Genomic DNA, 17518 nt, shown 5'->3' on the forward strand with positions numbered 1-17518 from the left:
TCGTTTTTTGAAAGAATCTATTTCACAAAATTTTTTCTTCAGTTCAATATATTAATCAATTTGGCAACGATTTTGTGTGCTTTAAGGATCTGAAATATAATTGTTGCATTTTGGAGTTCTTTTTACAGTTCTTTTTGCGATCCAACTTTAGATGCTATTTCTATTAAATCATCAGGTGAAGAAGAGCAAGCATCATTATTATTATTGACATGCTCATCTATAAACATTTGTGGATGAATTCCATAATTTTAATAGCAAATGAAATACTTTTCATACAAAAATTTGTTAACTCCTTCAGCTGTTATGAGATTTGCATCATTTTTACTCAATTCAGTAACGGCAGTTTCAACTGGTACGAGAGCATCAACAAGATTTTGCAGCGCAAAAATATCATTTTCTGAAATAGGATTAAAATTCAATTCAATTATGGATTTGTTAATACATTCTGATAGAATTAAAAATCGTCGAATTATTACACTTAAAGAATTCCATCGAGTTTTATGTCTAATTTTATTATGAGTTTTTTCCCCATTATTTGAGTTATATTTTGCTGCAAAATAAAATACTTTCCCAGTGGGCACAAGAACGTTTGCGAACGTTTTTTAACGGTCCCGTAAAAACGTCTTTTATTGTTTTTTTAAATGTCCATTTGAAACGGTGACCGAACGTTTCAATAAAAACATTATATGAACGTTTTTTAAGGGTCTTACGAAAACGTTTTTATTGGTTTTTTGAACGTCCATATGAAGCGGATACTGGACGTTTATCTAAAAACACTTTTTGAACCTTATTTTTAGGTTTTTAATAAGTCTAAATGAAACGTTTTATTGTTTTCAACATTGGTCCTAAAAACCTTTTTTTATGTATAAGTTATTTAAGTAAATAACTTATGTAATTCAGACTAAAAATCCTTTAACAAATGAAAACTTAGGTGCAGCCTAGATCCAAATAAATAAATAAAAGTTTAAATATTTTATGTTTATTTACAATGTAAGCATACAAAAACATAATAAAATAATTTTTACGCTATTCTATGAAGAGCTCTCTTCAAATGATCGCCTATCAATTTATCGACCAAATTGAGTTTAGTTGTATCTGACATTAATGTTTCTAAAAAGAATAATACAATAGAAATCTTAATCCATTTCACTAGCACGTATAAAAGGTGTTATATAAATACACATTTATACCCAGGGTAAATTCTAAATTCTAAACATTGTCATCATTTGACTATGTAATAAGAATAGAAATATAAACATGTTATGAATTAATGCTGTTATAAATAAAAAACTGTTAAAATTGATCAGTAATACTTAATTAAAAAAATTTAACAAAATGTGAAAAAACAATAAGAAATAAGTAATGTAAAATTTCTAAAAGTAATTTAAAAAAACAAAATAAACGACACACTTTATTCAATAAAGTTTTTTTAAATGACCTTTTTCCTAAGTTCCAGCTTTCTTAAACAATGCTAGAACACATTTTGACATAACTTCATCCGAAACATTATTAGCAGGAGCTGAAACTGACCTTAAAAAATCACAAAATATATTTGGTTTAATCATATTATAAGTTATTTAGGAAAACTTTACACATTAATGTAAACAAGAATATACATATAAATAAAGCTTTACTTTATTATTTAAAATTATTTTATGTTAATTAAACTCTGTTATACTAATTAATTTATAATAAAAAATCACAAGTCTTCAAGCACAGCCTTTTTCCTCAGGTTATCCACTGCAGATAAAGACTTTTTGATTTTAGACTTTAGGCATGATAATTCCATAAATATTGCATATTGAAAACCTATTATAAAAATAAAGAAAAATTAGAACAGAGTAAAATATTAATGGAAGACTATAAAATCCTATAGGTAGAACATGTAGGTTGAAAAAAGAGTCAGCATTTTTTAATATACATGTTCCAATTATAGACTTAAAACTTGATGGCGGTTCATTGTAACAACAAAGTGCAGCAATGCTTGTCTGGAAGTCTTTTTTAACTTGTTGAAGAAATGTTTCATGTATTACTTATTAACTTCTAAAAAATACATATCTATTTTTTAACTTGTACTTTTTGTACATATGTATTTTTTGAAAAATATTTATCTGGTTCTATTCAGCATAAAATGTTGAATAAAACCAGATAAAAAACTAAAAGTTTTTAAAATAACTTACATTTGGCAAATTTTTGCACTGTAGTATCGAACTTGCTTCTCTTATGTACAAACGATTGTGGTATGTTGCATCTTTCATTCTAAAATTGATATTAAAAAAAAAATACTAAGTATTTATACTGTGTAGTGTATGTGAGAGCATGTTAGATAATGTGAAACAAGGGTTATTTACAAGGAGTTTTAAAAAATATTATTTGATACTTAATATTGTAATAAATTATATCATGTTTCACAGCATAACCAGAGCGTAAGTAAGTAAAAGACCTTTAGCTGACGGCGTTCACAGGAAAATATCATCAGCTTAATGCAGAATGTTAATAAGAGAAGGAAACAAGCTGCAGCCTATAGTAGTTTTATTAAATAGAACAATAAGATTTTATATATATATATATATATATATATATATATAAATATATATATATATATATACATATATATATATATATATATATATATATATATATATATATATATATATATAAATATATATACATACATACATATATATATATATATATATATATATATATATATATATATATATATATATATATATATATATATATATATATATATATATATATATATATATATATATATATATTTTGTGAATATTTTAACTAAGGATGTACCGAATCTAAGATTTTACGAAAGCCGAAGCTTTAGCACTTACAAAGCTAAAATTTGTTACATTTCAGATCTAGCTATCAAGGGATAATACTAATTGTTGAGAATTTTTTTTAACATTTTACAGCAATTATTATATGCCCAGCATATTGCAAAATATATGTACTGCAATTATATGTATTTTAACGCACAAAGTATTACATTACCACCACAAATCATTGAGTTTTTTTTAGATTACGCAATGTCATACGATTTTAGGATATAGCTATGCTTTTTTTGAACAAGTTTAAAATGATATGGAAAAAATGACTAGCTAATTAATAATTAATAATTGCAAATTAGTAATTGAATCAGGGTATTAATTATAAAGCTAGCTTAGCTTCTCGTCAACTTAATTAAGTCTAAACTTTAAAACTATACTGTTAACAATGTTTTGTATAGGGTAAAGGAAGGTATGTTCGTGATATATGTAATTTCGTGATATTTCGCTCGGCATTTGTAGCGAACATACCTATTAGTTAAAAACATCGAAATTGCGTCAAATGGTACCCCGGGGTACTACTGTCGATTCACAAATAGTCGTTGGGTGCGTGTGATACGTCAATTGTTTACTATCAGTTTGTACATTCTTTAGCATTATTTAACGTGCGTTCAGCACATTTGTTTGGAGTACTTGTCCAACATTTTTATTTCCAGACTTGTGTTTTAAGGTAAGTAAATTATTTTTATTAAATATTAAACTAGAAAAGATGCTTGATTTAATGGTAAAACTTTTGTTTTTTTATTAACTTCCTATAACTTATGATTCCTTATCGCAGTTACACATTTTCTTAACGTTTTCACCTCCAGAAGCAATAGCTCCATCTCAATTGACAAACAGAGAGATTCAAAGTACAGAAATTCAACCACACAGTAATACTGCTATACAAACATTGTTAACTATTCCATCTGTAGAGCCAACCACACCTAACCCTAATAGGCCAAAAAGGGATTCAAGTGCAAAGTGTCTGACTCCTCCTGATCAACCTATTCCATTAACTTCAAAGGATTCTATTCCTGTATGTTCTAAAAAAAGTAAAAAAAATAAAAATGCTTCAAAAGATGATGATTGGGAGTGCGGTGTTTGTAAAAAAAGTTACAACAGTGATGTAAAAAAAAAAAAATGGAAAAAAATGGGTGCAGTGTTCCTATTGTTTAGTACCTTATCATGAGAGTTGTCAAACATATGAGGACATTGGTGAAGTATTTATGTGTGATACATGTTGTCAACAAGAATGTGATTTAGAAAAATAAGTTAATCAGATATAAGTATGGTTAATATTATAGTTATTATATTAAGAGTTTTTTGTAGGTCTGTTATTTTATTTTCTAAGCTACCAATGTTAAAAGTATATTTTTTTTATATATAAATATAAAGTAATGAAAGTATTATTATAATTTTGTTAACTTATAAGCCTGACTATATTTATATTTTATGAACTTAAAGTCTGATTGAATAGTTATGAATGCAAAACAAGTGTTGATATTTTTTGTTATATTATACCAGATGTTATACTTAATTAATAAAGAAAAATTTAAATATTATTGTGTATTCACGAAATTACCTAACCACTATCACGAAATTAAACATCATATCACAAAATTACCTAACTTTTCTCAATGACTTTTGAGCTTTTATAAAAACTTATCAAAGGACTTAAAATCCCAAAACTGCATAGATTCTAGTAACTTTACTCTATGTACATCAAACAATTAAAGTAATTAAGTAAAATTACTGAAATTGACTTTGTAATTACACATCTAGTTAATTTATCACGAACATACCTTCCTTTACCCTACATTAGTTTGTCTTTTAAAGTATAATAAAATTACTACTTAGTAATTACTAATTATAAATGAGAAAAGCTTTTGTTATTATACAGCAATTTATTAGTTTATTGCATTTAAATTAATTATCTATTGTAAGAAATGAGGCAAATTATAATTTAAAAACGCAATCTGTGCTCCATGCTAAGGCAACAGCCTGTTTCTTTTGACTTCAAATATGTTTTTTGTTGTGCTAAACAGTCTTTCACTTTTAATGGATGAAGGAGGTGCGCGCAAAATTTCGATTGAGAACCATGCCAAATCCCACTTGTTATCATCTTTATCAGAGCAGATGTAGTTGTAAGCTCCCCACCACTTAAAAGGGCATTCATTTTTTGGTAATTTTGGAAGACTGAAGTAGAAGTTGAAAAACCATGAATCATAATTTTAAATTTTAACTAATAGTTTAAACCTTTAATCAAATAACGAGAAAAGAATATTCTTATTCAACTTATAAACAATAAAGATAATAAATTTATAATTGATAAATAATAATGATGTGCACGGAAAATTAAAAATATTAAATGCAACCAGACCTCTAACTACAGGCAGACACCACTTGCCTATAGTTTATGCCTGCTCGCAGTAATCTTTCCATAATATAAATATAATATAATTAATTTATATAATTTTGTCTAGAGGCAATTCTGGTGAGCATACCTGTAAATAAATTTCTAGTAACAGGGCTTAATACAACAACAAAAAAACCGAGAAAATAGAATATAACTAGTTTGAAAATTAATTGATTTAAACATTAATATCAATTTTCAATAAAACTTGTTATAAATAAATGAAACAACAATTTTATTTAGATTTACCTTTCATTTATGCTATTTTTCTTTTAGATTTTGAGTTTTCTTCTTGGATTTGTACTGTTATACTTTTTTTCCTCTTCATCAGTGTTTTTATAATTTTGTGAAACATTTTCATTTGCACCCATTTAGTCGAGGAAGCTAATTGGTTTGCTTTTTTTGATTTGACCGTCGTGATCAGAGACAGACTCCTGAAACTGAACCTTGTTTTTTTTATATATGTATACTTGTTTACAACTATAATGTATTTACAAGTAACCAATCACTGATTAGACGTATAATACACATAAAAAATTAGTTGCATACGTTTTATATATTTATGTATTACATATTTATTGTATATATGTATTACATCTACCTTATTATTAATATTATTATTATTATTTTTTTGTCAACTTCTGTTAAAAGTTTAGCTACGTTTTTTTTTCATTAGAGTTTTTTTTATATTATTTTTATATTTTAATTTTTAATTATAATTTAAAAAAATTACTTGTTATAGTTGTTTAAATTGATTATAGTTGATTTTAGCTTTATTTTCAGAGAGTGTTTGTTATTTAAATTTATCAGTAATTCGTTTCTGAAAACTATTTTATTAAATAAATAAATGTTAAAGTAATAACGACCACGATATGTAATTGAGAATTTAGAGAGTTTTGTTGTTTCAAATGGAATCATAAAGTTGCTTGTTGGGATTCTATTGTATTTATTTATATTGTTTTTAAAAAAGTGCGCTGTAAAATTTGTTCTGGAACCAGACTTAGTTTATATTTAAACACGAAAAGTATATTTTGATAAATATTTATTTGAAATATATTTAGTGTGTTCATTTGTTTTAGTAAGGGTTGAGCATGAGTAAAATTGTTTTTGTAGTAAGCTATTCTTGAAGCGTGTTTTTGACGTAAGTAAAGTGGTTCTAATTTAGATTTGTGGGTACTGCCCCTTGCTATATTGGCATACATAAGATAGCTGTGTACAAATAAAAAGTAAACAAGTTTCAGACTTTTTTGTTACAAAAATGGTCCTTTTTAGAGTAAACTTATGTTCTTTGATATTTTTTTGTTTTTGTTATTTTTGTGGGGTTTCCTGGAGATGTGTTCATTAATTCAATCAATCAATCAAATGAAAAAATCAATCAATTCAAACAATCAATTTAGTTAATCAATCAAATCAAACCTCTAAAAATGAATTACATGAACCTTCTGAATCTAATCCACTGTCTCCTGCTTTAACGAAGGCAACTTTTTTTGGTTGTTGTAAATGATACACTCAATGAAAGCGGTAGCACTTTTGATTTAAAATTTACTTTAACATGTTTTGATTCGCTTCCTTAAAAATTTAACTTGAAACGAGGATCGAGCATCATTTTAATTTTCAGACGAGCATTATCTTTGTATTTTTGAAAACGACTTTTAAAATCAGTTTTACGTTCATCACCATCAGTTTTGATTCCAGTTGCTTTGTCACAAACATAGTCAAGAAGCTTTTCCATAAATAAACGGTGTGATCTCTGATGTACACGAAGTCTTTGCACTCATACCTTTCGCAGCGCTTTCAAAGTGTTTCAGTATGCACACAAGCATTTCAGCAAGTTTTCATAGATGTTCTGTAAGATATCTGGTTCTCATTATTTATTCATTCTTTATGAATAAATAATGAGTTATAAACTCATTATTTATTTATGATTTTGAGTGGTGATTAAAAATAAGTTTTCTTGCGTACGTTTTAAGCGCAAAAAATCTAAATACAAATTACAGTGAAAACGGGTTTTAGTAAATACAACAGCGGAAAATAATTACACATAGAACTTAAATAAAATATAAAAAAGCACTTATTGATTTCGTTAAGCATGCAAAAAAATAAATAACAATATAGTTTGCGGCTCGTCGCAATGTGTACTACGTATTCCGTGGCATACGTCAACGAATCAAAGTAGAGGAGCAAATTACAAGTAGCAAAATTATAGTAGCTGTATTGTAAACAATACAATTATTTAATGTATAATATAACAGCAGCTTAGTACCTTTAATTACCTAAAATAACTTGCCGAAGCCAATGATTTGCCAAAAACTGACCCTGGCTTCGGCCGAAGCCGAACATTCGGTACATCCCTAACTTTAATATCGTAGTTGAGAGAAGTAAAAGCCAGAAATATGTAATACACATGCTCAAAAGACAAGCTAACTTGGAAAACATCTATTCTTTGTTGTTTCACAAAAGTAATGCAAGCAAAAGTAACATATAACAACCTTGGCGTTTTATTGCTTTTTTAAAAATGCGCGATTGATAAATAGACTATAAAAATGTGAGTAAAAGGTGGCATTTTTCGCTTGTGGGTCTTTACTATTTCGTATTTTATGTTCAAATATTTAAAAAATACCCAAATTCTACGAAGATAAAATGTATATCTTTAAAAGAAAAAAAATGAATTTTATAAAACTACATAATAACTATAACTTTATTGCAATAAAAAGTTTTTAAAAATTTCCTGGACTTAACCCTACTTAAAAACCCTAGTAAAATATTAAACATACGATTTATAAGCAACTAAATAACCTACTGTGTTTTAAAAACCAACTAAAATAATGTCACATAAAATAAAAACCGTACCAAAAATGTATTTTCGATTCTCCACATCAAGCCTTTGACAAGGTCATTCAAACTTTACTAAAAAGCGCCAAGTTATTATACGCAAGCGCGTTTGCATAAAGCAAGTTGAATAATTTTCAAAATGGCTGTGGACCTTCGAAACCGAATTAACATTTCTTAGCAACTAATTTATTTGCATAAATTGTTTTTGTTTCTTTGTTGTAATACAATTTTTGGGAAAAATACTTATAGTAGTACCGTTTTTTATATAGAATCAACGAAAATTGATATGCATATATATAATTTTACGATTAAAACTAAGTTACTTTTATAGGTATCATACTGTCGTTTGTTTATACATTTTAAATTGATATTTTGCAAAAGTCGAGCGTTAAAATTAGACAGAAATTTTGTAAGAAGTTTTATGAATCTTTTATCTTTTTGATGCTTTTTATTCATCTCAGGTTACAATTTTTGTTGTTGTTGAAAATTAACATTTTCACAGGTCAACAATAAGAAGTTTTACAAAAAGTCATGATCTTTCGAGTTATTATTAGTTTGTAATAAATTAAAATTTTTACCTGTGATATAATTTTTTTTCTTTATTGAGCTACTATATTTTCTTTAAATTTTATTTTTTGATTAGCATTCTAATATTTTTGTATTTAAAACCCACCTTATAGTCAGTAAAAATGAATTTAATAAGTACATTAAATACACGTTTACTGACTTCTTTTATAAAAGAAGTCAGTAGACATGTATTTAATGTACCCTGTTAAATTGTATATAAAAAACGTACCCTCTCCAAAATCTTATTCTTAGACAGTCATGGTTAAGGTTAAGAATAGTGCTTGGGCTTGCATATAACTCATTTTTTACTGACTATAAGGGGGGTCTTAAATACAATTTTTTTACATATACAAAAAAATTTACTGTATGCACTTATAACTTTGTTATAGTTAGGTACGTGGACTGAAATTTTTAAATTGAGGATATACTAAAATGTTATATATCATTAGAAAGCCCTTCAATACAGTATTTTAAAGATGAAAAAATTATCAAAAACGAACAATTCAAAAAAAAGTTATGACGTTTTTAGTAGCAAATTTTAGATATATGGATTTATTGAATAAACTGGTTCCAAAATTATTATTTTTTTCACTGAAATTGTTATAACTTTGTCAAATCTTATCCAAATGCCTATAACTTGGTATCAAAAGATAGATGTAAGAGTAGGCTACAAGTTTATATTAGTATATAGATATAGGGGGTGTCTAGAGGGCCAGAGGGGGTTCGGCACACTATCGTAAGCCTTAAAAAATACAAGTTTTTCATCTGAAAGATTCTTTTTTCTGATAAATTTTTTTATCTTTATACACAAAAATGTGTTCTAATTTGCTTCCATTCCATTTTCAAATATTAGTGGTCTATCTTATATTAAAGGGTGGATGTTTTCGTTACGTTTTAACACCCTCATAGTGAAATGTTACATTCTTATAAATACTTTAATTTTAAAAACACTGATTATATTTTGTGTTCAAAAGTATAAATTATACTTTCTTACTCTACAGCGTTTACAAGTGGTGTATAAATTGGCATTAGGGGTGGGAAATGTGCCACGCCTAACTCCTCCTCCCCCCCCCCCCCCCCATCTTCTTAGTCTTCCAACCTAAAAAAAAAAATTTGTAAAGAGATTTGAAAAAAGATTTTAAATTGAGTTTATTGAAAAAAAGAAATTAGTATACAAGTATATTTTACTACATTAGTTAGGAAAGGGGCGTGTGCCACAACTAACGCCATATTCCTATTCCTTTTATATTCAAACTTGAAAAAAATGTCAACAGAAATTTAAAAACGTTTTTAAATTGCTTTTAAATAAAATAAAGACATAACTTTACAAATCTTATCACATTACAAAATGCAGTTTGGAGTATCCACTCTAAAAAAAAGACTTTTCATATTTATCAACTCAATAAAATATTACACATAAATTTAACACTGCATTTAATATGGGCTATGAAATCCTCAAAAAGTCCTGATCGTATCTAAAAGTTTATAACTATTTATAGGTACAACTTGACTACTTTTTATACTACAACTATTAATCACATTGAAAACATACAAAATATTTTATTAAAACTATTACACTTGTCAATGCTTCATTTTTAAATTATTTTGGGTAAAAAAATTTTAAATAAATAATTCAAATGTTTGAAAAAATTGAGACAAAACGGAAAACAAACTTGATGATATTACATATAAATTTTTAATAAAAAAACAAGAATGGTGGTGCCTAATGATTGTGTATGCCACCATTAACCACAAAGCTGCTACCATGCTGTCTTCGCCTGCAAACTTCTTTACAACAGTTTTCTTCTGCTGTAGCTCCTAGCACCCCTGTTAGGGGATAATAGGTCCAGCTAAATGATTCCCCGTCTCTTTCTCTTAACCGGACCCATCACAAAAATGAGCGACTGCTAGTCGGTCCAGGGTGCTGATACATGTATCTCTGATAGACACCATATGTAAGATCTAATGACATTGAATTGTAAATAGATTAGTTATTTTCACAAATAGTTGGTTTATATTAAATGTTACATAATACCATTCAGTACTAATCTATTTACAATTCAATGTCATTAGATCTTACATATGGTGTCTATCAGAGATACATGTATCAGCACCCTGGACCGACTAGCAGTCGCTCATTTTTGTGAATGGTATTTTGTAACATTTAATATAAACCAACTATTTGTGAAAGTCATTGGCTGAACAAATAAAATGAAAGACAATCAACTATATATTTTAAAAATGTTAATCAAAGTAAAAATTTAAATACTACTCTTGATTTTACTTCTACTGCACTTTGATGGATAACATAATAAAAATGTATTAAATAGTGTATGCAAATAGAAATATTATGAATTCAATAATCATTCAGAAAAATAATTAAATCATAATTTTACTAGCAGAAGGTTGTGCTGATTATAGAGAAGCTTTTTTAAACATACTAATTGTAGCAGCTGAAGATGTATCTCAAGGTTAACAAAATTGTAATAAAAAACAAATTTGCAAATGTTGAGAAATGCATACATATTAAAAAGTAACAAAATTGTTACTTTTTAATATGTATGCATTTCTCGACATTTGCAAATTTGTTTTTTATTACAATTTTGTTAACCTTGAGATACATCTTCAGCTGCTACAATAGGTATGTTTAAAAAAGCTTCTCTATAATCAGCACAACCTTCTGCTAGTAAAATTATACAAATAGTTGGTTTATATTAAATGTTACATAATACCATTCACAAAAATGAGCGACTGCTAGTCGGTCCAGGGTGCTGATACATGAAATTTTACAATTTTTTTGTTATCTTTAGTCCAATCTACACAGTCTACCACTGGTAAATTTGTGTAGGATAATTTTTAGTATTGATTATAAAATTAAAAATACAATCAGCAACGAGTGGTAAGTTTAACAATTTTGTTAAACTTACAACTCGTTGCTGATTGTATTTTTAATTTTATAATCAATACTAAAAATTATCCTATACAAATTTACCAGTGGTGGACTGTGTAGATTGGACTAAAGATAACAAAAAAATTGTAAAATTTCAAAAGTAACAATCGTCAAATCAGTTCTGTGTAAGATACAACCTTATTAATAAAATGAAAATAAACAATCAAAATATAACAGTAAAAATATAAAAATATATATTTATTAAACAATACGCTAACATTAGGAATGTATATACTTTGGTTTATAATGGTATAATGGTATTTATTATGCATACTTTGTTTATATATAAATTATGTTAATTTGTTTGTAGTTATATATAAACGATGTTATTTATACTTATGAAATCTTAAAAATTAGCATAATATTTAGTAGAGTCTAAACAATAAGTAAACATAAGGCATGCTAGTATAATGATTTAAATAATAGTCCAGTTATGGAAGTATACAATCGAAGTAAAAAAAGATAATAACAATAATATCTTTTATTATAGTTGAAAAACACTAACAAATTTTTTGTTAGGAATAAACCAATGAAGAATCTGATTTATATACTTATTTATATATGGTGTGTTAATAAAATTGTCAACTGATACTATCACTTAACAATCCATTCAAAAGCAAGAGTCTTTATCTGAAACATTATTCTTTTTATATGTAACCTAAGAAAACAATAAGTTTTTACATTTATCATTATTTTTTGTTTCAAACATAAGTTAACTATAATATTATTATGAAATAAAAGAAATTAACTTTAATTTGTTAGAGAATTAAAAACACTTTTATTTATATTTTGCACTTTAATTTTAATCTAATAATAAAAATCAACATAATACAAAATTGCAATAATTTTTGTAGAGTCGGCCCCCCCCCTTATCCGCCCCCGTATTTCGCTTACCGAAAAAAACAACAACAACAAAAAAACGAAAATAGGCACGAAAATTGGCATGTGAATAGGAAATGCATGTAGAAAATTATTTTATTAATAAAAAAAGGGGGATCGACATTTTTACGACTGCAATTTTATGTGCGAACATCAACCAAATTTTCATGCAAAATTTTCGAAAAAATAATCCATAAAAAAGTATGCTAACCATACATTATAGTTATAAAAAAATCAAGATTAACCTTTCGTTTTTTAAAAATAGTTTAGGTTCATATATATTTATAATAAGAATCACCACAAAATAACGTTTGCCTAGAACTACCTAAAAAAAGTGGTAAACTTAATCTAACACAAATTAAACTATTTGCTGGTATTTTTTTTTCGTTGAAATTTGGCAAGTGAATAAGAAATGCGTGTAGAAAACTGTTTTAATAATAAAAAAAGGGGGATCGACATTTCTTCTACTGCAATTTCATGTGTGAACATCAACCAAATATTCAGGAGCAAAATAATCCATAAAAAAGTTCAGTAACCATACATAAAAGTCTTGAAAAATCAAGATTAGCTCTTCTTCTTTCAAAAAAGTATGTATGTGTATATGTTTCTAAAAAAAATTCTATGTTTCTAATATGTTTCTAAAAAAAATTCTACAAAAACACGTCTGTCCCACGCTGCCTAAAAAAAGTGTTAAAAAAATGAGAACCAAAATTTTAGCATAAAAATCGGTTCCGTAAATCGCGATTTCCGCGTACCTATTATAGTGAATTATTTTTTACTTAATTTTACAATTTTAAATTTTGATTTAATTTATTTATTGAATTCTAATTAGTATTTTGATATTATTTTAATGCTGTGTTAAAATATCTTATTTATAAATTTACTTATTTTAGATGGATTTGCATATCAAGAATTTAAATCTCCTTTGCAGAGTTTGTGGTTGTTTTGTTTTTTAAAAAAAATACCTTATTGGAGCCATCCAAAAAAGTAAAATTAAAAATATTTTTCACATCAAACTAATAGATGTGGAAGGGGTTCACCCTTTAAACATTTGTCACAAATTCTACTTAACAATAAACATTGTAATCAAAAGAAAGTCATCAACCACTCTGCTTTTGTGTACACAATGGACACATCATTGTGATGACTGTTATACTTGTCATCAGGTAAAAAAACTGAGTCAAGGTCTCAATGCTTCAAAATCTCAAATAAGAGATAAAATAAAGTTTATTGGCCATCCTAGAATAGGTGAAATAGTTTAGACTTTTTCAATGTTTAGCATTTTAAAAGAAAATATTTTCACAATACACAATATGGAAATAGGTAGTAGTGATTTAAAAAATGAATTTAATCCTTATTTGCAACTATGCATATGCAATTTGTGTGGTAAAATACCAAAGCAACCAGTGTCTTTAAAAAAATGTGAACACTTGTTTTGTTTTTTCTGTATAGTAGAAAATGTTAAAATAAAGTACATTAATGAATCTTTATGCCCACAATGTGATACATCTGTGTTGCCTGAAGACTTCGTGACCAGCAATAAAACAAATTCACTTATGCAAATGTTGACTGTTCAATGTATTATATGTAAAACAAAATTCAATGTTGTAAAAGAATACGATGTGTATTTACATCGTAAGCTCGCCTGCAATAAAAAATCTTTAACACAACCCGTCTCAATATTGTTGTCATCACCATTATCTTCATCAAGTTTGTCACCATCATCGTATACTTTTAACAATAGCATTTTAGAGATTTTTAATCTAACAGCTAGTAGTCATATCCCAAAAATAGTTAAAGATGCTACACTCCACATTCTTAAGCAAAAGATGAAACAAATTAGTGTGAAATCAATTTCATTTCAAAGTGGAGGACCAAGAGTAAAATTTTTGGTTTTAAAATTGATTTTTTTAAATAGTAAATTAAATATTTCATAATTGTTAAATAGTAAATTAAATATTTAATAAAATATTTAACATTTAATAAATATTTTTTATAGATTTTTTTTTTTTTTAGCCGGTTTTGTTTTCATCTATTCCAAAGGCATATGTCACAAGCAATGAGGCATCAAATGCAACTGTACGAGAAATAAATGCTATTGTCAAAAGAAATATAGAAGTTATGTCTGGTCCATCTAATGACGCAGTTTGTAGCCAGTCCTCAAAGCTTCTGATTTCACTTCCATCAGAAACAAAAGAAAAAATATTGGCTAATTTTAATATTAAAGTCACAATTAGTGCAACTAAGATAGTAGCTATGAAAGCAGATCTCTGCATACCTTGGGAAAAGCTTAAAAATATATCTAGGTTCTTATTTTTTGCATGTTTTTAAGTTAGTTAAAAATGTTATTTATTTTTATAGAATATTGTAAATAATTTTTTACAGATGGCTGAAGAGTTTTGATATACAAACAGCATCACATTCACAACGAATAGTTAGTGAAAAACTGTCTGGGTGTGACTTTATTGTAGAAAATGCTCCGTTTACATTTGAAAAGGAAATTAAAGGAACCTTTGAAATTAAAGATGGTTATATTGAAAATTTGCAAACACATATTTTCAAACATCTTGATCAATTAGAAAGGTGATTTGGATTGAAATAATGATTTAAAAAAATAATTTCATGTTTTTAACATGCAGCAACTGCCAGTTGGTCTCTAAACCAGCAGTCATCAACAATTGTTGATATATCAGATTCATAATTCAGTTGTAGTGTGTTATATCTGATACAAATTGATTGTGTTCAATAAAGTATTGAATAAATCTCAATTTTTTTTTTTAAATTGTTTTTTATGAACTGAAAATAATTTTTGATCAAATATAAATAATAATATTAAAATTATTTTTAATCAAATACAAATAGAAGTACGACAATATAGCATATTAACAGTAATACATATTTGACCCCCAACATAATGATAAGTTAATGCAAAATGTGATGTAAAATACGTGAGGGTTTTGTATTAAGGTTGTTAAAATGTGTATATTCATCATCACTAGCCAATTTTTGTTAATATTAATGTATTATATATTGTTAATATATATATATTTTTTATAACTTTTCTATAGTTGTAAAAGTCTTCGTTATCACGAGTTTTTCCCTGAGAAAAAGATACAGATTAAAATAGGAGGAGATTATGGTGGAGGAAGTTTTAAAATGACTTACCAAGTAGCAAATACCATAAACCCAAACAGCAAAGATAACACCATTGTTTTTAGTATTTTTGAGGCAAAGGATTATCAAATCAATATTAAAGTTGCCATTTCAAGATTTGAAAAAGAAATAAAAGATCTACAAAAAATGAAGTATAAGTAAGTTTTCTTAAAATGCGATTTGCGATAAAGTATAATAAAATCTTTTTTTTTTCCCTTTGTTTTGCATCGTCTACATAACTAGGTATCTTTTGGGCTATGTTTAGTAAAACTAGTGAAGGCATTTTTACAAAGCAACATTTTTACAAAGCAACAAGATTATCTTTATAAGATGAATAGTAGTTAAAATATATTGTTAATGTTTATATTGTTCATTTGATAATCTTTATACACTTCTATAGAGTATAGATTTATTACAATCATTTGCGAATAACACGTTTAAACGGTATGAAATGTATTGACCCTGAAATGAAATATCGCACATTGGAAGATTTATGTTTAGATCATAAAACATTGGAAGATTTATGTTTAGATCATAAAACATTGGAAGATTTATGTTTAGATCATAAAACACTGGAAGATCATAAAAGGTTTATGAAAAATGGAGGATAAAAGAGTATTGCAAAAAATTTCAATAATGTGATAAGCGAACCAATTTTAAACATACCACTAGACCAAGTGATTTTTGATTACTTTTTTACTTTGACAGTTAAAAATCACTATGAGCATGATATTTAACAATAATATCAAAGTACTATACTTTATACAAATTATTTTTAATTTTTCAGGTGTCTTTACCTAGTCTACACATGGCTCTTGGTATTTATTTAAATTTTTTTAACATGTTTGAAGAAGAAGTTCATCAATTGAATATTGAGGATCAAATTCAAATGGTTAATGATGTCATTTTATTAGCTGCAGTTAGCAATTCAGATGATGTAGACGATGTTCAATCTCTTTACTTAAAAGAAATTGACTTACTTAACAATGAAAAAGAAAAAAAGGTAATTTTTGGATTGAGAGTTTATTAGTTATAATTTCTTAATAGTGAAGTTTGTATTCTTAAAACTGTACATTTTTCAAAATAAGAAACCATGTATTATAAATTTCACTTGTTAAATTTTAACAGAAATTATATCCAATGGATAAAATAAAAACATTCAGTGTAATCAGGGCTTTAAAAGTCGTAAAATTCAAATTCTCATGCCCTATTTTATTAAGCACTCAAGTAAGTTCAAACTTGAAATGCTAATGTTAGCTATGGGAATACTTAGTTTGCTGTTATATGTGAACCTCAATTGTTAATAACAATGACGTGGTGAGGGGAGCAAAAGTGGCTTTAGCCCCAGACGTAAGGGGTTTTGAGCGATCACAAAAAATAAGCAGCAAAAATATATTTTAATTTAAAAAGGTATAATTTCTATAAAAATTTTAAAAAGCCTTTTCGTCATTTTTAACCCATGCGCCAAAACCTTCGCATCATTTTTAACAATGCGCTAAAACCTAAAGTCATTCTATTTTTGAAATGCATAGTGTTTTACGAGTTTCTTTTTAGACAAATCTATGTAATACTCTTGAAGAATATTTTTTATCTTGAAGAATATTTTTTAAAGAAGGGTCAGGGACCTTGCACACAAATGATCGAGACAATATTACAGCAGCTTAATGTTCAACGTCAAGCATATCATGGAAAAAGTTTTATTGGAAATCATGTGCATAAAATGTTAAAAGTACTATGTTACTTTTTAAGTTTTTGTTACTTTTTAACTTTTATTTAATAAATTTTATTATAAACAGGGTAAAACTTTGTATTAACTATAATTTTTTGTTAATAATAAATAAGTATTAACTATTAAAATATATTTCTATTTAGAAACCTTCGATACTTTGGTATGCA

The 17518-nt window shown here is 26.6% G+C and overlaps 1 protein-coding gene and 1 long non-coding RNA gene across 3 annotated transcripts in view; one reads left to right on the forward strand and one right to left on the reverse strand.

Annotated features, from left to right (window-relative positions):
• Nucleotides 1-17518, forward strand: part of LOC136089484 (uncharacterized) — a 75069-nt gene that overhangs the window by 56981 nt on the left and 570 nt on the right. Inside the window, exons 2-9 of one of the 2 annotated variants that reach the window (XM_065815507.1) lie at nt 13363-14349; nt 14486-14775; nt 14855-15052; nt 15538-15780; nt 16023-16299; nt 16410-16625; nt 17177-17351; nt 17495-17518. The exon at nt 17495-17518 is cut by the window's right edge and continues 168 nt beyond it. In XM_065815507.1, the coding sequence (XP_065671579.1) occupies nt 13741-14349; nt 14486-14775; nt 14855-15052; nt 15538-15780; nt 16023-16029 (1347 nt within the window). In that variant the 5' untranslated portion in view covers nt 13363-13740 and the 3' untranslated portion in view covers nt 16030-16299; nt 16410-16625; nt 17177-17351; nt 17495-17518. Of the gene's footprint in view, nt 1-13362; nt 14350-14485; nt 14776-14854; nt 15053-15537; nt 15781-16022; nt 16300-16409; nt 17352-17494 lie in introns of both variants that reach the window. The other variant, XM_065815506.1, reaches the window with a different exon arrangement.
• LOC136089468 (uncharacterized) lies at nt 10318-12400 on the reverse strand. Its single transcript, XR_010643081.1, has 2 exons — nt 12142-12400; nt 10318-10602 (listed from the first exon to the last, which is right to left on the reverse strand). It is a non-coding gene; the product is annotated as an uncharacterized LOC136089468 (long non-coding RNA).

This window comes from Hydra vulgaris, chromosome 13, assembly GCF_038396675.1.
Source record: "Hydra vulgaris chromosome 13, alternate assembly HydraT2T_AEP".
Classification (NCBI taxonomy): domain Eukaryota; kingdom Metazoa; phylum Cnidaria; class Hydrozoa; order Anthoathecata; family Hydridae; genus Hydra; species Hydra vulgaris.